General features: G+C 41.2%; 2 protein-coding genes and 1 long non-coding RNA gene across 3 annotated transcripts; 1 reads left to right on the top strand and 2 right to left on the bottom strand.

Moving 5' to 3' along the window:
- Positions 1 to 5381: 5381 nt before the first annotated feature.
- On the bottom strand, positions 5382 to 6569 carry LOC117255889 (uncharacterized). The gene is made up of 3 exons (XR_013490839.1): positions 6413 to 6569; positions 6250 to 6304; positions 5382 to 6163 (listed from the first exon to the last, which is right to left on the bottom strand). It is a non-coding gene; the product is annotated as an uncharacterized LOC117255889 (long non-coding RNA).
- Positions 6570 to 10086: 3517 nt separating this feature from the next.
- On the bottom strand, positions 10087 to 16326 carry ccdc86 (coiled-coil domain containing 86). The gene is made up of 4 exons (XM_033623384.2): positions 15106 to 16326; positions 10918 to 11047; positions 10755 to 10829; positions 10087 to 10556 (listed from the first exon to the last, which is right to left on the bottom strand). Exons 1-4 carry the CDS (start codon positions 15621 to 15623, stop codon positions 10419 to 10421), a joined length of 861 nt encoding a protein of 286 aa, XP_033479275.2. The 5' UTR covers positions 15624 to 16326; the 3' UTR covers positions 10087 to 10418.
- A 3450-nt stretch (positions 16327 to 19776) lies between these two features.
- Positions 19777 to 21368, top strand: LOC117254924 (uncharacterized). Its single transcript, XM_078166602.1, has 4 exons — positions 19777 to 19952; positions 20032 to 20109; positions 20195 to 20275; positions 20960 to 21368. Exons 1-4 carry the CDS (start codon positions 19777 to 19779, stop codon positions 20985 to 20987), a joined length of 363 nt encoding a protein of 120 aa, XP_078022728.1. The 3' UTR covers positions 20988 to 21368.
- The last annotated feature ends 583 nt before the right edge of the window (positions 21369 to 21951 follow it).

Raw genomic sequence — 21951 nt, 5'->3', positions numbered from 1 at the left:
AAAAATGTTGCCTGGTCTCATGAGTCTGGATTTCTGCTGCGACATTCAAATGGTAGGGTCAGAATTTGGTGTAAACAACATGAAAGCATGGATCCATCCTGCCTTGTATCAACGGTTCAGGCTGCTGGTGGTGGTGTAATGGTGTGGGGGATATTTTCTTGGCACACTTTGGGCTCCTTAGTACCAACTGAGCATGGTTTAAACACCACAGCCTACCTGAGTATTGTTGCTGACCGTGTCCATCCCTTTATGACCACAGTGTACCCATCTTCGGATGGCTACTTCCAGCAGGATAACGCACCATGTCACAAAGCTCAAATCATCTCAAACTGGTTTCTTGAACATGACAATGAGTTCACTGTACTCCAATGGCCTCCACAGTCACCAGATCTCAATCCAATAGAGCACCTTTGGGATGTGGTGGAACAGGAGATCATATGCCGTCATGTCAATATGGACCAAAATCTCTGAGGAATGTTTCCAGCACTTTGTTGAATCTATGCCACCAAGAATTAAGGCAGTCCTGAAAACAAAGGGGGTCCAAACCGGTACTAGCAAGGTGTACCTAATAAAGTGACCAGTGAGAGTACATTTCAGAATAATTCAGTTGAACTTGAGTGAATAGTTCCAAGTTCAGCTGAGAATATGTAGGGATATTCATTATCGTCACATACACTCTACAGATAATCTGTTTAACATCTACAGACAAGGTTGAACACTTAAATTGTTGAATCTCAACTAATAAACTGTTGTAATGTGACAAATACTTTGTAAATCATCTGTAGGCAGACTATAAAAAAAAACGTGTTATCCAAAATGGTAATATTTCTTGTGGGCTACAAGTTACACAAATGATTTGTTATAAGTTAAATGAATGTCTTTGACCTTATTTCAAATTGCTGAGAAGTGAACCAGAAGCATGTTTAAATATTGTGCAATACCGCCACCTTGTGGTTTAAACAGTGTTAGACCACATTTTCTGCATAACTGGCCAACATGATGACCATATTCTTACTTATTTCACTGCTTTTAATGAGATGTTTAATCTTTACTGTACTACTACTTGACTATAAGACAGTATTGACACAACAGAGACATCTCGTGGGGAATGTTAGTTGTTCTAAATGTAAGAAAGTGTGTATAAGTGTACACTGAGCTCTGCAGAGAGGACCCAAAGTGCACTGTTAAAGCAGACTTTACAGTGTGTAATAGCCTGAACTTTATGACCACTAACAAGCTTAAATTCATCAAGGTGAATAAGAAAATTAATTTCTACATTTTCACTTTACATTTTTCTATGAATCAATTAATTATCAAATAAAGTACATCAAACAATCAAAAATTAAACGTTACTCATCTATTACTGTGAATCCATTTTCCTGATTGTATAGTGACAGAAAACATGTTTCCAGACTGGTTTGGTGGAGCTGAACCATGCGAGGAAGGCCCCAGAAAGGAGATTTAACTTAACCTACAGCGTAGCATGTTACAGAATAAACAGTGCCGCTTGTTTCCTTAGGGCTGTGGCTCTTTTGTCAAGCATTGCAACATAACTGAGGATGTGTGTGTGTGTGTGTGTGTGTGTGTGTGTGTGTGTGTGTAAACAGCCAAAAATGGGTATGTTACTTTAAGGCAACACGGTACTATAAATGGTCAAGTTATAAACCACACGTAAACCTGTTCAGCCATTTAGTTAAGTCCTACAAACTGTGAGCACATTCCAATGATAAAGGCCTTACAGCAGGTCTTTTGTGGGCGTGTCTTGCAGAGATGCTGTGTGAAAATCTAAATGCCCATAATTCACACACACTCACTGTTCTAACAGCACATATTCCTAAATAAATGTGTGCTTAAATAATTCGCCACATACTTACTGATACACAGCAAACATCAGACCAGGTAATATTTCAGCACAGGCATACTGGTTGATTTCTGGGTCTCAAGTTAGTTGCCTGTACTTTTATTTTTCTTATTTTGTACTTACATTTTTAAATGTAAAGTGTTTTCAGTAGTGTTAGTGTATAAGATGCTATATAAAAATAAAAATAAATAAAACTGTAAATGATTAAAAATAAACTTGCCTTTAGTTGAGGGGCCCACAGCAGATTTGTGACTCAGGGCCTACAGTGGGTTAATGTGACAAAGTTAGCCAGGACCTGTCCTTGATCATTACACACTTTTCCACATTTCTAGACAAGGTGCTTCTGTTTTGTGTGTGTGCGCATGTCTGAGGAAACATTTTCATCCTCTCCATTCTTTTTATGTGGGTGAGGCCTGTTTTTTGACACAGTGTCACTTTAACAAATAGACCAGTCTCAGCAAGTGATTTTGATTTATGGTGACCCGCCCAGTGTACGTTCAGGATCATTAATCACAAGCAGAAGTCACTGCAGAGATTCACACATGGGCTTATAGGACACCACAAACATGAAACCAAGAGCAGTAACATAAAAACAGTGAAAGAACAAATATAAACACCTCAATGTACGTCAAACAAAATCATTCACCATTCATACTCCTGCTCCTTAGATGTAAATCTGTACCTATTGGCAGAGCATTTTGGGAGGATAAACCTCCGCCCTGAAGGAAGCAGCTGAAACTCAGCATGCAAAGGATGTAGAAGGTCGGACAAGATGAACTGAGCCCTTGACATGCGCTAAGAAATAGATTCAATAAAAGCAGAGTAAAACATTCTCATCAGAGTCCTGTCTACATTAAAACTTTGTAGCTTTCTTAAAAAGAACAAGCGCTGGTTCACCTTTTTACATAGGCCATCTATATTAGCCTCAAAGTTCAGCAGATTATCCAGGACAGTACCCAGATACGTATAGTGCTGCACTGCTGTCACTGATTCCCCCTTAATCACACAGGGAGCAGCAGTGATGGGCTTCCTCTGAAAGTCAATAAACATCTTTGTTTTGGCCACATTTATTTGCAGGAAGGACTGGTCACACCAGTTAACAAATTCATCCAGCACTGAAATCAGTGAGCCAACACATTGTGCTAACATCTAAATTAAAATGATATAAAAGCCTATGTGCAAGGACATGTGGCTGAATACAGTTAAAAGCAGATGAGAAATCGATAAAAAGAAGACGTGTATGATTCTTACCTCCCTCAAGATGCTTCAGTACAAGGTTGATGAGTGTGGCCATAGCATCATCTGTGTCAGGGGTCTGCAACCTTTGCCATTAAAAGAGCCATTTTTGACCAAAAATAATTTGAAAAAAATCTGTGTGGAGCCGCAAAACATGTTTGAGCCTTATAATCAAGGTAAATAGCCTATTAAGTCTAAATTAGCGTATACTTATGGTCTAAATAAGCATTTGTTAAGTTTTACCACAAGGTGGACACTGTGCAGAGCACTATTAATAATTATCTGGTACTTATATTTTGCAGAGCTGGCAGTGAGAGCAAACAAATCTGTCCACGCACTACTACATTCTCTATTTTATTCAATTTACTTTTTTGGATTTAGCATCCATAGCTAACCAGCCACTGCTATCGAGGTTCAGCAACGTTTGGATTCATAGAATGAATTTCCATAGAATTCTTTTCTCAAAGGCTCAAGGAGCCACTGGACAGGGGCTAAAGAGCCACATGTGGCTCCGGAGCCACAGGTTGCATACCCCTGATCTGTGTGAATATCTGCTGTTGGAGGTTCCCAGCAACAGCCAGAAGATGATCAGGGATGCAGCTTTTGCCAATTACACCCCAAAACTATGTAACACACTACCTATAGATATTAGGGAAGCTAGCTCGCTAAATATATGTTAAAGAAAGCTAAAAACATCTGTTCACTTTAGCCTTTAACCAGCTCTGACTTCCTGATACAGGTCTGAAACTCTTTATTTCCGCTTCACGGTGCTGCAACTCTTAAAATCTTAATTGATTTTATGATTCATAGTTTTACAACTCTATGATTTTAAAATGTTTTATATCCATTATGTCTATTTTGATGTGGAGCACTGCCCTTAATGTAAAGCACTTTGTGCTGCATTTCTTGTATGAAAGGTGCTATATAAACAAAGTTTATTATCATTAGTGTGACTGAATCAGGTAGATTATTTAAGACCGTTAAAGACTCAAACCAGAGACTGTTACACCAAAAATATGTAGGATTTTTCTTTAAAGCATAACATAAAATATTTTGATTCAACTGAGGAGCGAAAAAAGTTTAAAAATGAATTCAAACTAACAGCAATAATGTAATTAAATATTGATTAATCAGTTAAACAAACAAGAAAACCAAACAATGGGAGGACCATGCTGCACCATGAGGGAGGCTGGGGCACGGCTTTGCAATGAACAATGAAAAAAACCCAAATAAATCAGATTATGTTGGCAAACTATGGATTAAACACAACACACAAATTAGTCAATATAGATCAAATTAATCCAACATTCAAAATGTACCTACTTATAGAAAAATAATTCAAACCACACAAAAAGGTTTGCTGCCCTACTAACCAGTCTCTCCCTTTGATGTGGCAAGGCCTCACACAACAGAACAAAATAAATGGCCCACTAAATTAATAAATTAAAAGGCGCAACAACATCAACTAATTGTGGGACAAACAGTGGTTTGCTTCTCTGTTTAGGTGTTGGTTTTAACTAAAATAAAAGCAAATTAATGTAACACAAAAAATACTTTAAACATAATACAATATAAGATTTTAAAGCAAATGACATACCTTGTAAAACAAGAAGAAAATCGTTCCTCTCAGTCAGAGGCTTGCAGGTGATTGGATTCTAAATTTACAAGGAACTGAGTTAACCTTCGAATAAAATAAATAAAATCTGTTTTATTAAATTAAATAATTGTATTGTTTGGCATAACTTACGTCTTGGCTGGCGTGCTTCAGCAACCACTCCAAGGTCTTACTTCAAACAGACGGACCCTAGTCAAACATTTTTACCCATTATTTAAAAAGATTTTTTAAAGGATCTTCATCTCAATGAACTAAAAACTATTTTCTCTCTTAATCATGGTTTTAAAATGTGTCTTATCAAATAAAAGGCCTACGAAATTAAGCAGCAAACAATTGCAGGCCTCAGGTGTGTCTCAGTGCAGGCAGAAAGGCCCAGGTGAGTTCCCTGCCCCCTTTTTATAGACTCCGCCCACCTGCCTGAGTCCTAGTGCTGGGCCTGTTCCCCTTCCCTGCTACATTATAAAACATAACTCTCTATGTATCTATCTATAAGCCTAAATACAAGACAGACTAATACCAAATATTGATCGCGCTACGTTTAAATGATCAGCAGTTGCTTCTTACGACCTAAATACCCCCGGCACAAGTTTGCGTGATTAAAGCTTGTGAAAACGGCTATTTTTAACATAACATTTAAGAAAGAGAACATCATTCCCGCACACTGCTCTGTTACTTGCAATATTCTTTATTTAAATACACAACATTTCAGTCCTCATACCTTCACTGGGTAAAATAAAGGAATAAAGAACTTTCCAAAACACATACAGACAACACGTTTTCAGGTGAGTTCAATCAGAGGCAATGAGCTGTCATATATTATGGATATTATGGGCCAAACTAGTCGCATGAGTCTTGATTCTGACATAACTTTTAAGCAAAGGAAAACAAATCAACATTAGAGGTGATGACACAAACCCAGATATTCAGATTTCTACCAAACCTTTATCAATATTATTAACATTTGGACGCACTGGATCATCTAGATCTTCTAAACCTATCAACACAAGTGCCTCATAACATGATTATTAGGTTGTGTATTATGACATATATTAGAAGTTACATTTCTCAATGGTTAACAATGACTGTATAAACAGATAAAGTGCATCAGCTAGGTTACAGTGTAAAGATAAACCTGTAGAAAACAACAGTGAAGTGACACACAGCCAGACTGGCCATGAACGTGATCCCAGGATGTGCAGCGGCGGCAGCAGCGGTGTTGGTGGCGTTTGTCGAGTTTGTCGTTAACGCCATTGTTGTCTCTGCGCCAGTGGTGGCTGCGGCTGTCGAGGCTGCGGCTGTCGTGGCTGCGGCTGTCGAGGCTGCGGCTGTCGTGGCTGCGGCTTTCGTGGCTGCTGCAGTTGTGGCTGCTGCAGTTGTGGCAGCGCCGGTGGTAGCTGCGCCAGTGGTAGCTGCTTTGGTGGTAGCAGCTGTGGTCTGAGCACTTGCTGAGCCTATTAATCAGTAAATAAAACATAAATACAAGAAAGGGCCAAAAAAATTTTAGTGCAATGTAACAAGAAAAACATGTCTTACTCACCGATGAGCAGGAGCGGTATCAGAATTGTCAGAAGCATTTTAAATCTCTGCTGCATCTAAAGTAAAAAATGGAAAGGACGTTTTCTTACATGATCAAATTAAACAGTTCCCTCCACTCAGAGACTGAACAAAAACATCTTAAACAAACTGATGAAAATACTCACCAAGCTTCTCTGGATTTGACTTACGTAGCTGCCTTCTCTCGTCAGATGTGCACCTTTATCTAAACCTCTGAGTTTGTCACTGCCTTTATATGTCGAACGTCCGCAGCCGTGAGTGATGATGTGAAAGACACCCAGCTTTAAACGCATTTGAAGGATGATCATTCCTTCCACATGGGTCACCTCTGTTTATCCGTGCGTTTTAAAGGATGTAACATTATTGTACCTGCAACTGTGAGGATTTACAAAGCAAACAGGTTGGTGATGAACTGAAGGAGTTGTCTGTCTGTGTGGCACAAAGACAGCAGTGTGTACCTTATTAATGAATGTCATGTGGAGTCCTTGGAATGAGAATAAAGGTGAGGGGTAAAAGCACGCGACCTGCTCTTCAAATTTACTCTGCTAATGTGGGTGAACACAGTGTTTCTCACTGACACCAGTGTCTTGTGATGGATTCATTTACGTTGACGCTGTGTTATGAAGCTATGCGTCAACATCTGTATGTACACTCATATTGTTGTGTGATAATCTCAGTCAACCTTATATGTTTCGAATGCACTTTGAGCATCTCAGATCAAAATGGCCTGTACTATAGCTGTACTTTTTACTTCACTACAATTATCTGACGGCTTTAGTTATTTTACAAATTAAGATTTTTTGCACACAAAACATATGAAGAGCTTACAAAACAAGCTTTGTTACAAACTCAACTACCCAACAGGTTATACGTGTACAGCTGGAACGATGAGTCGATTAATTAATTATTCATTCACTCGTTTTCTGTAACTGCTCATTCTGTTTATCCCAGCTGACATTGGGAGAGAGGCGGGGTACACCCTGGACAGGTCGCCAGACTATCACAGGACTGACACATAGAGACAGACAACCATTCACGCTCACATTCACACCTACGGACAATTTAGAGTCACCGATTAACCTGCATGTCTTTGGACTGTGGGAGGAAGCTGGAGCACCTGGAGAAAACCACGCTGACACGGGGAGAACATGCAAACTGCCCTGCTTTATTAACTAGTCAGTTTGAATATCATTTGAATAATTTTGAGGTTTGGATTATTGGTTGGACATAAGCATTGTGAATGTGTCACCTTGGGTAACTGACATTTCCCACTATTTCAGAATCTTTACAAACCAAACTATCAATGAATTTAGCCCAGAGGCCATTTTCTGCTTTGAGTACTTCTACTTTTAATACCTTCAGTACATTTTCCTTAGTATACTTGCATGTTTTTGCTTAAAAGTGCTAAATATAACTCTGGAGAGAGACACGATTGGTGAGTCTCATTCCCAGGTCATCAAATATCGACGCTTTGGTTTGGTCATCAAACCAAAGCGTCGATATTTGATGATCTCAGCAATCGACTATACTATACAACAAACTATCTTTCTCCAGAGTTACATGAAGCACTTTTAAGTAACATTTTCAGTGTAGGGCTTTTACTTGTAACAGAGTATTTTACAGTGTTGTGTTAGTACATTTACTGAAGTGAAGGATCTGAATAGATGGTTTCACTGGAACTGCATTGGTGGTCATCAGCTTGGATCCATGTATACTTCCTGTCAGCTGATGTCATTCATACACTGCAAATCATTTCTCACCAATTAAGAATGTTCCTGTTTTTGAATTTGAAACCATCTACACTTCCTCCACTGCTCCAAATAACTACGCTCTAATATGATGGGTTCGTTGGTGTCAAGCTACCTCATATTTATTTGCTGAGTAACTGATCAGAAGTCACATTACACTCTCCATGAACAGTTTCTCGCTGCCATAGCTGAGCTGAGCTGAGCTGAGAAAAATGTTGGTATATATTGCATTTCTGTGAAACATCTGCATGTTATTATGCAGTGGATACATTGAAACTACACTTGGTTAACACATGGTTACAAAAAACGCCTGGTTATGGTTGGGAAAAGATCATGTTTAACTGGGGGCCACAATCCCCACAGGAAATGCAGAGATGCCTCCGTAAAAAACAACTGCTTTTTGTGACATCTGGTGTCTAAAAAAACAGCAATGACTTGCTAAATCACAACTGGTTTTGTTGTTTGCTGGTCTGCGGCAGTGGTGTGCAGTTTGACAGACATTTCACCCAGGTGACACGCCATCCACCATCTTCTCCACCTCCCTATGACAAAGTCAGCTTGTACATTCACTACAGTCACTTTAGAAAGATTGATACGATACATGTGAAAAGTGCCAATGTAAGGTATTTGTGCTTTGTAGAAACACACAATGGCAACATTTTCCTCTGGTGACTGGGTTAGGCCACAAGTGACGATTACAGGATAACTGAAATGTAGTAAGATCAAGTATGAAATAAAATTAGGGAACTGACTCAGTGATATCAGTTACACAGTAATATAAAGGTACATCTAGCTAAGACTAATAGTCTCATACAACAGCCCAGTAAATCCTGAAATCAAGGTTATAATGTTAATTTTTGTTGAAACTGTGGTGATGAAGGGTGAGTTATTGTGCTTAGGAATTACGTTTTTCATTTACCGGAGGTTTTGTTAATTAGTCTTCAGGATCTGACTTTACAGAGCCTGAACACCATGAAAGAGTTACTGTCCAGTGTCAGCACTGTAAACACTGTGAACCAGTAGCCCAGGCAGTCACCTGGTCCCATGACACCAGTGTGTCGTTTAACATATTGTAAAAATAAACACTGACATTAGACACAGTGTCCCACCCAAACCTCTCACACACTGTACAAAACCAAAACCAATTATTGTTTCAATCGATATATAAATTGTTCTGTCTATAACGTACCTAAAATTGGAGAAAAATGACAATTATAATTTCCCAAAGCTCAAGTTGACACCTTAAAATATGTCCAACCTGCAGTCAAAAACTCAAAGATATTAAGTTTACTGTTATATAAAAGAAAGAAAAGCAACAAAACATTACATTTGAAAAGCTGGCACCAGTGAGTATTTGTCATATCTGGATAAAACAATGACAAAGCAATTAATACATTTTTTTTAATCATTGAATCTAATCAATTGTTTCAGCTCTATTAAAAGTTCTAATTTATGCTGTATCTTCAAGTGTTTTTTTTTTCCAGCTTGGTTTTATTTGAGCCATAAACAGGGAGTTTCATGTCATGATTGACAGCTGTGTGCGGCAGTCGCTGTGCGTGTAATCAGTGGTGCCGCACGGGATAGGTCAGAGGGGTGTATGGGTGGGAACTTGATAACACGGAGGTTCTCCAGACACTGGGTGTTTCTCAAAGTCTAGGATCCTTCCTTGGGAGGATGGGTCCTCCCTCTGGCTCCAAATGACGTCACCATTCCAAGATGGCAGTGGCAGTATTTATAATGTTATGGTGTCACTTATCTGCACTGGGAGGAAGTGAAGACATGTCGTCCATCTTTTCATACAGTCGATGGTGCAGCTCCGTTCCATGTGGGCGAGGGAGATTAGCTGGCATAGCGTTGCGTGGCCCAGTCTGAATTTGTTTCCTGTTTACAGAGCCAGATTTTTCACATCATCGTACACATAGAACGCACAGCTAACTAACCATGAGGATGGACTGTCATCGCAGTCTCCACTGACACTGTACACATTCCAGTTATTGTCGTGCTTATGCCGTCATTTTATGTTGTTTTTTTTTGTCTGTGTGCAGGTCATCAATCAGTGTGACAACTTTAAGAACAGTAAGAATTAAAATTTTATTTCATATAAAATCCTGTGAGGGATACAAAGCTGGTCATATGAGCTGTTCTACAGACACACAGGCTCTAAAGAGAATTATACAAAGTTAAATCTTAGACGATGATCACCTTACTGCCCACCTGGCTGGCAGCAAACACATTTATTGTGCAGCATTTTTAACTTACTAATACTTCTCTATTTAAAGAACTTTTGGTACATACGTTGTTCTATAGAAATGTGTTTGTTGTACTTCAGGCATGTGAATATAAGACACGTGGGCAAAGTACTGATGCATGTTTATTATCTCACAGTCTTGAGGTCAAATCTCGGTCAGTCTTGTGACTTCTTTTGACCTTTGGCTTTTACGCTCTGCTTCTGTGACTTCTGCAGCAGAGCCAGAGTGTCTCTCTTCTCGATCTTCCTGAGTTGTTTCTTTTTCATCCTCTTGATCTTCGCTGTGTTCTTGATCTGTGATAATAGACAGAGAGACAGGGGAATAAAAACAAAAGGGTCAAATCACTGACAGAAAAATTGTGTGTGCTCGCAATAAGCTGTTTTTACTGCACAAATCAAACTCTGAAGCCGTTTTAAAGCCTTATCACAGCTTTAATACGACTAAAAACATATTTAACTTTGAGCTTTTGGGGTGAAAAACAGTTGACTTACCACTTGCACAATTTCTGCTTTGCGTTCGTTCTCTGCTCGACGTTTCAAGTTGTCTTCTCTCCTTTTCCTCTTTTCCTGTAAAACCAGAAAATATCAAAAACATGACAAAGATGCCGATACTTTAACATCACAAGAATTGTATCATTGCGCAGCTGAAGCTGACCTCTTTTTGTCTGTCTTTCTCCTCTTTAAGCTGCAAAGAATACAGTTTCACCAGCTGCTTCTCACGCTTGGCTGCCATCTTTTTCTCCCACGATGAGCACAGCTGTTTGTCTCGAACCACTGCAGAGAACCTAAGAGACAAGATCACATAGAGCAGGTTAACAGATAACACAAGATGCACTGTAGCAGTGTCCCTCATTCTTAAATTATCACATGCAAAGCAGGGATGCGCTGATCCAGCATTTTTTCAATGCACATACTTCAAACCTCACTGCAATTATTTTTATGTGAGCTATCATGAGGTCAGGGGCTGCTGTAGCACTAACAGCTGAATCAGTCACACTGAATATCAAAATGATGCCAACAAAAAACAGTGTTAAGTGTGGAGGAGTCACGTCATGGACAATATGCAATCTACTTTATCAGGTTAGCTGATTATAGTTATCAAAAGTGTTTCAATACTTGTGGACTTTCGCCTCAAAATGTTTTCTTTCAGGCAACACATATTTTGAGGCAAAATGGCAGGTCATATAATGTCTGATCCCTGTCACACTTCTTGAACAATATCAGCTTTCCCATCATGCAGAAGAGTTAGAGTCTCACAGACTTGACTGAAGGTTGTAGGACCCTTTAGTTCCTCGGTCTGTCAACCTATTACATCAGAGGATGACTTTTAAGTAGCTTCAGTGTACACGGAGGAACACTGAGAGTTATAAGGAATGATTCATCTGTTGCACTGCATCCACTTTTCGTAATGTCTGACATCATTTGTAGCATTTGTAACATGGTTTTGTTGTTTGGTATAAAGTTATTTTGTATTTTTGTATGTATGAATCCAGTCTGACTGAGTGGATACGTGCAGTTATCTAGGTGTGTTAGTCGAGCTACGGATAGTCCAACTTAAGTCGGACTAAAGCCTAGTTCACATTACACGATTTTCACCGCTTTTTTGGCGTCGCAGACCACCTTGAGTCGGGGGTGAGGCGACAGATAGTCTGCCACGACGAGTCCTCATGTGTGAACAAGCCTATGAGCAAGTCGCCCCCTTGTCTGTGACTGGGACTGGATATCTGGCATGCTAGAAAACTGGAGAAGTCTAACACGACTGGCAAAGAGCCTCAGTCAACGAGAGGCGGGATACGTCCCACGTCAGCACGCAGGAGGACGGAAGAAATGTGAGGAGGACAAGCCGCAGGGTTGCCAGGTCCGCTTATTAGCCACAACTTTGGGCTTGTTCTTTTGTAAAGTCACTTACAAATATTGGTAGTTGCAGGTTGTGGTTTTTCAGGCTTGTTTCTAAAGTGGAGTTGCTTATTTGGGCTTAGGCATGTGCCGGTGTAAGATTTTGACGGTATGATAACCATGGGCAAAAATACCACGGTAACCGGTATTACTGCGGTAAAAATAATAATAATAATAATAATAATAATAATAATAATAATAATAATAATAATAATAATATAAAACAGGTGTCGTCCTATTTTCGCGCTCTACACTTTAAAACGGTAGGCTAATATTCGTTTGACCATTCATGAGCGACAGCACTACCAGGCATCTCCTGTCAGTGCAACGCATCATCACACCAGTTCTTTAAATGTGTAGGCTAATAGACCCATTAAAAGTTTAATAGAGCCGTTTCTTAACTTCACGATGGTGACTTCGCCCAGCAGCTTGTCGCTTGTCGTTGTGGACAGCCAGCTGCCGGTGACGGGGGATGATACAGGTCTTCTTGTTGTCGCGGGCAGCGTTTCTCAGCGGTCAGATACTCCAGCACAGTCGCCAGGTAGATGGGGGCACCGGCACTGACAGCAGCCTGTGAACACGGCCGACTGGGAACTGGAGCCCAGCACGGGAGGAGTGGGTCTTTGCCTTGGCTCTGGGGGTTCTTCTGATAGCCAAAATGGTCCCACACCACTGACTTCGTCCTTTTCGCCAGTGGGAAAAGTTCAGCTTCGCCTCGGCTGCACGTGCATGATTTCAGAGTGTGTGCCAGTTAAAATGTACGACTGGCACAGAGTTATTTCTGAGTTTTGAGTTCCTGAAGTTCCCATTTATGAAACGTAGCATAGGTTACACCGTCGGCTTTTACTGTTAGAACGGAAAATGGGCGGTTAATGACACCATGACATTCTTTTACCGTGGTAAACCGTGACACCGGTAACCGGCACATGCCTATTTGGGCTTGTTTCCATAGCCCTGGTTGCTTGTTTCTCTCCCAAGATCTGGCAACACTGAAAAGCCGGCAAGCAACAACAACAATGGCAGCGTCCACAGGATCACAGGGAGCGCGTTGTGTTTGGACCCAGGCCCTGGAGGCAGATGATTCAACACTGGGAAGAATATCCATGCCTTTACCATGTGTTGTCTCCAAGTTTGGTGACGTCACCACGTTATCTGCGGCTCTGTCTGCGAGGGCTCGGTGGAGAAATCTTGTGGTGTGCACACACTGGTCATAACGGAGTTGGCGAGACTCCCGTTGACAGAAACACACATTGCCAGGTATGAACACTCAAAAGATTCCGATAGTCTCCACGATGCAAAATCGGGGTGTAAAATCGTGTAATGTGAACTGGCCTTAAGCTGTTTACATGCATTTAAAAGTCCGGTTTCCGTCAGACCAAGCCAATAATTCGATTTTCTCAAACTGCATGTAAACTGCTGATCATTATATTATGCAATGTACTAAAATATTACTCGGCTTATATTTTTATATTCACTACTTTTCCCCCCCAGCTGTTTGCATTTACTTTGCATATTTTATAGATGAATCTTGTTAAACAATTGACATCCTGGGATTTTCAGACTTTTGCTGATAATAAAGTGAAAATGTATACTGCCTCAACTTTTAGTACTGTATCACACATTTGATGATCGTTACATTCGTGTGACTAAGATTTGGAGCTAAAATCATTTCTTGTTATTGTGTTCAAAGAAGTCTTTTACACTGCATGCCTATTTATTGTCTTTTGTGTGTGCTTTGAAAAATAGCCTTTTGGCTATTTCTGACAGTTTTATACCATGTGTATTTATAAATGTGCACTGTCCCTTCTTCTAAAAACCCGAAATCAAATCAAAATCGACTTTCATTCAGTGAAATACACCAACTGTCATCTGTGTTACAGGTTGCTATAACACAAACTGATGTACAATAACTACCCTAAACAAAATATTGACAAAATTTTTAAAAGCCAGCTTTTAAAACATATCTGATTTAATAACTACTGTATTACAGATTATTACAGATTCATATCTTTCTTATCTTGCTGCAGCTTTCCATTTTGAATGTTACACTTCCTGTCAGGGATCTTTCCAAATACTCATGCAAACACTTTCCAGTCAAAGGTAAACGTCCTCGGAGTAGGATTTCTCCAAACATCCCTAATTCAAAACCAACCAACGTTTGGTGTCTGTGTTGCCATGTCTAAAATCTGACTGCTGCATGAACCCAGGAGGGCCCAAAGTAATATAGCCTATATAAAAATAAAGGATAAAAACCTGCATAATGGTTAAATGGTTGCATATTGTCAGTGGCGCCGGCGACCGTATTCAAATAATGTGCTTAAGTAAAAGTAGCAATGTCATACTGTAAGATTACTTCAATTGATAAATATAGTTGAGTAAAAGTGTATTCTGCCTCCCTCTGTAGGAGGACATGATGGCAAATTATCTGACCGCTGTGACAGATCAGAAACTGACAAAGACACTGACTATGTACAGACTCAGTGATCATAGGCTGGACATAGAGACTGGCAGACACAGGCAGATCTGCGGACAGGTGGATCAGAGACAGGTGGAGACAGAGAAACATTTCCAGGAGTTTGACCAGACTGAAATGCAACATCTGCTTGGAGAAAACAGTGCCAGCACCATAGATGCAGTAAAATATGTCAGTGCATGTCACAGCCTGAGAGACAACCTACACAACAACATATAGTACATCTCATCACACATCACACTCTGCCTTTTTATTTACTTATTCACTTTTTTTAAAAAATCTTTTTATGTCAATACAGCTAATTAAACTGAATGAACTGAATAGAAATGAGTGCTTTAATTACAGTAATGGTACTAGAGTAAATGTACTTGGTAACTTAGCTGCGCGCGCGCGCGCGCACACACACACACACACACACACACACACACACACACACACACACACACACACACACACACACAGTGGTGTCCTCACCTCTGCTTGTTCCGGTCCTTCCACGTCCTCCCAGATTTGGGTTTTCCCAGCGGAATGACCGGATTTTGTTTTCCACCTGAAGCCGGACGAGGCTTCTTCTTTGGGGCGGCCTCGGTACTCGCGGGAGCCGTCTCTGCAGCTGCAGGCCCGGACAGCTGCATGTCTCCGTCACCGTTAACCTCGGCTCTACCTGTATCTGTCTGCGGCTCCGACACGGCACACGGCTCCGGTTCTGCACACGTACCGAGCTTCTCCTCGGTCCCACTCTCCAGTTTCCGCTCTGAATCCTCCGTGTTTTTCTCCTCTGCTGCCGGCACCTCCTGGAGCACAGACCTCCTGGTCCTCCGGCTGGGAGTCCTCACCGGGGCTTCTGAGTCCAGCAACGCGGCAGGAGTGCGCACTTTGCGGCCGCTGCGGGTCCGTCTGGTCTCCGGCGGCGGGTCCTGGACCTCCTCCTCCGCGAGTCCCACCTCAGAGACTGTGTTTTCTTCTGTCATAGCCGCCTTTCTCTTCGACATGTTTTCTAACTTAAGTTAACTACACCACATTACTTTATTAGACGTCTGTACCCACGTGTGACCACCGCCAGCGTTGTGTACGTTGCTTTACTTCCGCCTCCGTAGCGGAACGTAAACAGCATGAGGGCGCATTACCGCCACCTACAGTTCTGGAGTGTAAACTGCAAGTATTTTCTTCTTCTCTTTCTTTTTGAGTTTTAATAGCGGTTGGAAAACCATTTTTAAGATACATTACCGCCACCGACTGGACTGGAGAATACACTGCGAAAACAGGAGTTTGCTGGAAAAATATGGTTTTATTTACTACAAAGATGCAAAAACCAACCAAGAACCAACCAAGAACTTAATAACTAGGTTTATGAAAGAGGTAAAAAAAAAAAAATAGAGCTGTATTCAAAATAACAGCGGCAAAACAACGTGTTGACTGAACAAACTAACCTAACAAAATGAAACATGAGGGAACGTACAGTATATAGTGACTTGGCCAAACCATCTAACACAAAAAGGGGAAAACAAAATGGGCGTTTAACTAGAACTAACACAAAGGAAAAACTAAACCAAAATCCCCCCTCTGACATGGCAGTATTTGTAGATTTATTTATTTAAGAAACAAAACAGGGACAGTGCATATTGATCATAACAGGGGCAGGTTGATGTTAAGTACAATAACATTTAAAAAAAAAAAAAAAAAGATAATAAAAGTACAGTAGTCAGACAGATAAACAATAAGAATAAAGACCGTGTACTCTTGACAGAACCAGAATTTGGGGAGCCATAAAGTGCTTGAGTGCTAAAGTGCTAGGTGCTGTAGTATCAAAACCTGCTGGTGTTATTGCATATTTTGACATATTTATCACACACAGATAAGTGTGCAGATATTATTGCACTTGTTAAATGTACACAGATGTATTTGTGTAAGCCGTATACGGTTCTGTCTGATGAGATGGCCACAGGATTTAGCAGCTCTCTGCCCTTGACCACACCTTTTGCTTCTTCAGGAAGAGACCTTCCACCAGCACAGTAAGCCAGACACAGAAGGACAAAAATGATTAATATCACACAACATTACTCATTCTAACCCTACAATGTGAAAATGTGTGCACTCCATTTAAACAGTGTATGGCTTAAAGTAAATAAAGAGATCATAAATCTGTATCTATGTGTGTAGTGTGGATTAAACTGGATATTTATTGTTTGGGGTGTGGTTGCCTGCAAATGAAATTTGGCAGTGTACTTAACAAAGTAGTGAGTGTGTGAACAATATTACCTAGTGATGGTGAGATGAAGCTTCATGAAGCATTGAAGCTTACCAGCAAATTGGTTCAGAAAAGGGTTCATTGTTCGAGCCTTCATGTGCACATCGAACCACCTGATGGCCAAAGTGTGTAAAACAGGCAGCTGTGATCTTAACCATGTAATCTGTGATACACGGTATTTTGTGTCAGTAATGGCAGGAATGACTATAAATAATAATGATAATAATAATAAAATATATAAAAAAATATATGACCATATAACTTCTTTTATATCAACATAGTGTATTTTCTAGTGAGTATATTATGACCATACTGTATCAAATACATGTATAATAAACTGTTATTGTTTTGTGAATGCATCCTATGTGTATAAATCATTTAGCCATAAATTGTATTGTGGTGTAGTGTCACATAATATAATAATGGCAGGAGGGGTAATATTCGTGTTGTGTGTCACTTCTATCAAAACCTCGCGCCAAGATCTGAACCATTTCCTGAACCAGTCACATGGTACAGCCGGGCAGCGAGGCTTAGGATGTCATCAATGACGTCACTCATCTGAAATGATGCAAGCCTCGATACACGCATCGTGGAAACACTTCCTAGATTACTTGACACACGCTTTGAAGCATCGGCACAGCACGTAACATCACTAATATTACCACTTCTGGCTTTTATGTTGACCCTCATGCTGACAAGAAGTCCAGTGTAGTTTTTTAATCCACAAAACTCGTCTGTGGTATTCGGAGGATAACAGCTAGCCAGAATAACAGCTACACTTGAAGTGCATGGAACCCACATTTTGAAAATATAATAAAACTCTGCGAATGCATTTTTTAAAAAAAAAGTCAGAACGGCTCGTCCGTCGTAATCCAAGTGCCCTGCAGGAGTGCTGTGTTTACATGGCAACTTGTGCGAGACTCGAGAACTAGCACCACCACTAGCCATCAGCTTGTCTCGTGCAAGTTGCCATGTACACACAGCACGCCTGCAGGGCAGGCTAACTGACCACGGTGAGAAATTATGCTATAAAAGTGGAGTAAAGTATGTCTTTACAGGTCAATTTTGCATGCCGTAGCTTCAGGGCACTTGGATTACGACCAGATTGCAGTCCGTGCCAAGTGCGTCAGATGCCGACCACACAAACTTTTGATGATTTTTTGGCTAGGCTCCCTTGACCACCTGTGACCACCTAAACTTTAGGTGTGGCGAGTTGGGGGGGGGGGGGGGGGGGGGGGGCATTCTCTGCCACATCATGTTGTTTATCACATGATGAGAGCCAGTGAGCCACAGGAGACATTTTGGTGAGCCTGGTGTTGAAAAAGATGACACAGCCGTTACCCTGGTTACCTGGTGTTCAGGTTGGAGTAACCAGGTGAAAGACTGGAAAAAACAGATGGTCCTGCATGAGCCATAGCCTAATCTAAATGAGAGGTTTAAACCGATTCACAGTTGAGCTGGATGAGCAGTCAGTCTCCGACAAGCCTGTTGAAATGCAGAAAATGAAAAGAAAATGTGTAGAATAAATAATCAAAACAATACATCTGGTGTACACATAGGCACGGGGTGATATGTGGTGATTTTACAACAGTCTGATGCTGGTTGCACTTAATGTACCCAGTGGATCTGTTATGTGTACTTGTAGCTTGACAGCACCGACTCACTTATGTGTGGCTGTGATGAGCAACATGATGTGGTAGAGACTGTTCGGGTTCCAAACTAAAATTTAAAATAATTTCTGTCCCAAGTCTCATGTGGTACTGATCCTCCACATGTCACATGCTGTTAGTTGTTTCCAAAAAACACTATTTTCTGTTCAGACATTCTTCACTTTTACTCATGTAGTGCTTGACACGCTATTTAAACATTACCAAGCTTCAAGGAAGGAAGTCAAATGTGTGAAAAAAAATCAACAGGTTTCATCGCTGCAGTCATACTGTAGCTACAATTAGTTTTGTTTGTGTGTGTGTGTGTGTGTGTGTGTGTGCTTATACATGCTACACAGTGGGGACCACAAAACATATTTTAGCAACAGAGTAAGGACATTTTTGCAAAGTGAGGACATTTGAGCTTGTCCTCACTTTTTCAAAAGCCTGTTTGAGGGTTAAGACTTGGTTTTAGGGTTCATGTTAGAATTAGCTTTAGGGCAGGGGTAGGGTAAGGGTTAGGCATTTAGTTGTGATGGTTAAGGGTAGGGTAAGGGGCAAGGAGATGCATTAATGCATTATGTCAATGATGGTTGTCAAAAAAAAAAGTACAAGCGTGTGTGTGTATGTGTGTGTGGTCAGACCAGTGAAGGGAGTGACATTTCATCAAAGTGCACTCAGTGTTTTCTGAGGAAGAGGGGGTTCACATAGGTGCAGCCATGGATCAATACCACCACCCACCCCTTTCTCATACAGCAATCACTTAGGCACATAGCAGATGGGGCATTGTGTAACATTGTGTGTTTCAAAGTTTGTTCTGAGGGTTCATCTGTTCCTCCATTGACTACAATTTCAACCAGGAGACACAGAAGAATGAAATAAAGATTAAGTTTAATGGGGAATATAAGTTTACAGATTTACAGATGATTTGTGCTGTTAAGATTTAACAAAAGTCTTTTGCACTTAGACACCAGGGGGAGATTATTTGTGATCTGAGCGGCAGCAAGATAAACCCCCCCTATGGAGTCTAGACACTGGTGGAGGAGGTGGTAGTGGATGACTTGATGACTGATGAAATGGATAGAGGCTGCATCCGAGAAGACTAAGAAGACTAGGTGGTAGACTAAGCATGCAGCAAAGGACTGCGGACAGTGACAGTGAGCATGCTTGTGTAGCCGGAGGTTGTCTCCCTCCTTGCCACTATTCGGCACTGTGTTTGCTTTCCAACCACCGTGATTGCGAGGCGGGGCCATGCGCGCCATTATATTCAGGCGTGAGGCCGCGCCCCGTCCTCTCTTCCGCTCCTCGCTTGCTCCCGTGGTGGCTGTGGCGTGGCGTGTCAACGTTGTTTGGCGTGCAGCATTTGTTTGGTGCAGCCGTCCCGTGTTTGTGACCGCCGTCGAGGCACACAAATCTTCTCTACCCCGGTAAGCATTTGCGGTCTTCCCCTTTTGCTCTGTATGTGCGTAATGCGCAGTTTGGTCACAGGCTCTCCACTCCTTGCAGCGCAGCTGACTGCTTGGTCCGGGGGAGGCGGGAGTGGCTCGCTGGAGCCTCGCTGTGTTCAGCTACTGGTCCGCTCTGGTATGTTGTCCGCACGTTGTCTGCCTGTTCATTTTCAACTGTTGCTTTGCTCCCTGCTGATCACTCTCTTGTGCGTAATTCTCAGGCCGTGTGTGTTTAAAGCTGCGTCCTGTGAGGCTCGCATTCGCTGGTTGTTTATGGTCGCTGTGCATGCCTGGCACCCCTGGTATGTATTAATTTGGTTTCTTAAGTTAGTTTCAATTCATTTAATTCATTTACTAAATATTAGGTTTTGTTTCTGTTTCTTTTTTTTTTAGTGGCCTGTAACTCTGGCCATCACTGACCATCACTCCTGGAGCTGCGTTGCTGTTTTGGTTTTCATGTTCTAATTCTGTTTTGGTTATTCTGTTTTGGCTTTTCTGGTTTTGGTTCTTTTCTTTCTTTTCTTTTCTCTTCATTTTGGTGTTTGGTTTCCTGTTTAAAATTTGTTTGGTTTTTTTGTATTGGTTTGCTGTGGGGCGGACTACGCTTTGGCCCGATGCGGCTGGTTGCCGCTTGGACCTACTGACTGAGGTCCCATTGATTTAAGGGCTGTGCTGGGGCCTACATGATTGCCCCTGCCACCAACCATGATCTCTTTATTTTAAACCTGGTGTTAATTTGTTTCATTTGTGTTTCTTTGGTGGTTCTTTTCAATTAACTCAGTAATTTTCTCTTTATCTTTTTGGGTTATTAATTGTGATAAATTGATTTAATTATTCATATTTTTTTGTATTGGATTTCAGTTGGGTTAAATTAGGTTCATTAAATTACGGTTCTTTTGTAATTTTTATTAGTTAGTTCACACCAATTTTTGTTTAGTCCTTGGGCATGTTTTATTAATCCTTGTTTTCTTTTTTTTTTTGTTCAGGTGCTGGTGGCTGACGGCGGCAGTTTGACCCCTGGTGGTGGTGCATTCTTCACAAACCCCCTCCCTTTTTTGTTGTGTGTGTGTGTGCAGTGTCACGGGTGGTTTATTTTGAGGATCCCTTCTCCCTTTTTGGTTTCTGCCGCATGGTAAGCCTCAGCCCTGACCTTATTCCCCTCCCCTGTCCAAGTGCCTATTTTATATTATGTGTGGTGTGTGACATATTGCTTCTTTTCTTTTGTATAATTTAGTTTAATAAAGTTTGTTTGTTTTTAAAATTACAAACCGTCTCGCCCCAGTGGTTTACGAATCTGTGTGACCTGATCTAGTTAAAATCTTAGTCTAGTATTTCCTGGGGTGCAATTCCCCAGGTGGCGTTGTCGGACACCTGGATCTTGATACTGATATTTAAACACCCCCCCCCCCCCCCCCCAACTCGCCACACTTGCAAGGAGTGAATGGCAGGATGAGAACAGCCTGAGCATGAAAAAGTATTATCTCCCTGACTGAACTTTTGCCAGAGCTTCATTTCTGCCAAAACTGATGCCCTGAAACGTCACCTCACCTCAACCACTATGAATGAAATGTGCGACACTGCCACCTACTGAATAAAACGCGTTTGTACGCCATACTACCATATTATTTAGTATACCAGATAAGATTGTCATTGTGCTCTGAGTCTCATACTTTTTCTTGTTTTACTTAAGGGTGCTCTCACACCTGCCCTGTTCTGTTCAATTGAACTCAAGTTTGTTTGGCCCCTAAGTGCGGTTCATTTGGGCAGGTGTGAACACAGTAGTTGCACTGGGGTGTGCACCAAAACAACTGGACTGAGACCTTCTTAAAGAGGTAGTCTTGGTGCGGATACAAACGAACTCTGGTGTGGTTCGTTCGTGGTGAGAACGTGTTCAACCTCGATCTGAACCAACTGCAGTCACATGACACATTGTTTGGGTTAAACATGAGCAAGTTACAGTCCTGGAGGATTATTAATG

This window comes from Epinephelus lanceolatus, chromosome 3, assembly GCF_041903045.1.
Source record: "Epinephelus lanceolatus isolate andai-2023 chromosome 3, ASM4190304v1, whole genome shotgun sequence".
Taxonomy (NCBI): Eukaryota; Metazoa; Chordata; class Actinopteri; order Perciformes; family Serranidae; genus Epinephelus; species Epinephelus lanceolatus.
Note: the sequence above shows the minus strand (reverse complement) of the source record. Positions and strands in the feature narration are given on the sequence as shown.

Coding starts and splice junctions, on each gene's coding strand:
- ccdc86 (XM_033623384.2), bottom strand. CDS start 15,623: ATGTCGAAGAGAAAGGCGGCTATGACAGAAGAAAACACAGTCTCTGAG. Junction 11,048..15,105: donor AAGGACCGGAACAAGCAGAG/GTGAGGACACCA, acceptor CTTGTCTCTTAG/GTTCTCTGCAGTGGTTCGAG. Junction 10,830..10,917: donor AGAAAGACAGACAAAAAGAG/GTCAGCTTCAGC, acceptor CTGGTTTTACAG/GAAAAGAGGAAAAGGAGAGA.
- LOC117254924 (XM_078166602.1), top strand. CDS start 19,777: ATGCGCGCCATTATATTCAGGCGTGAGGCCGCGCCCCGTCCTCTCTTC. Junction 20,110..20,194: donor TCAGCTACTGGTCCGCTCTG/GTATGTTGTCCG, acceptor CGTAATTCTCAG/GCCGTGTGTGTTTAAAGCTG. Junction 20,276..20,959: donor GTGCATGCCTGGCACCCCTG/GTATGTATTAAT, acceptor TTTTTTGTTCAG/GTGCTGGTGGCTGACGGCGG.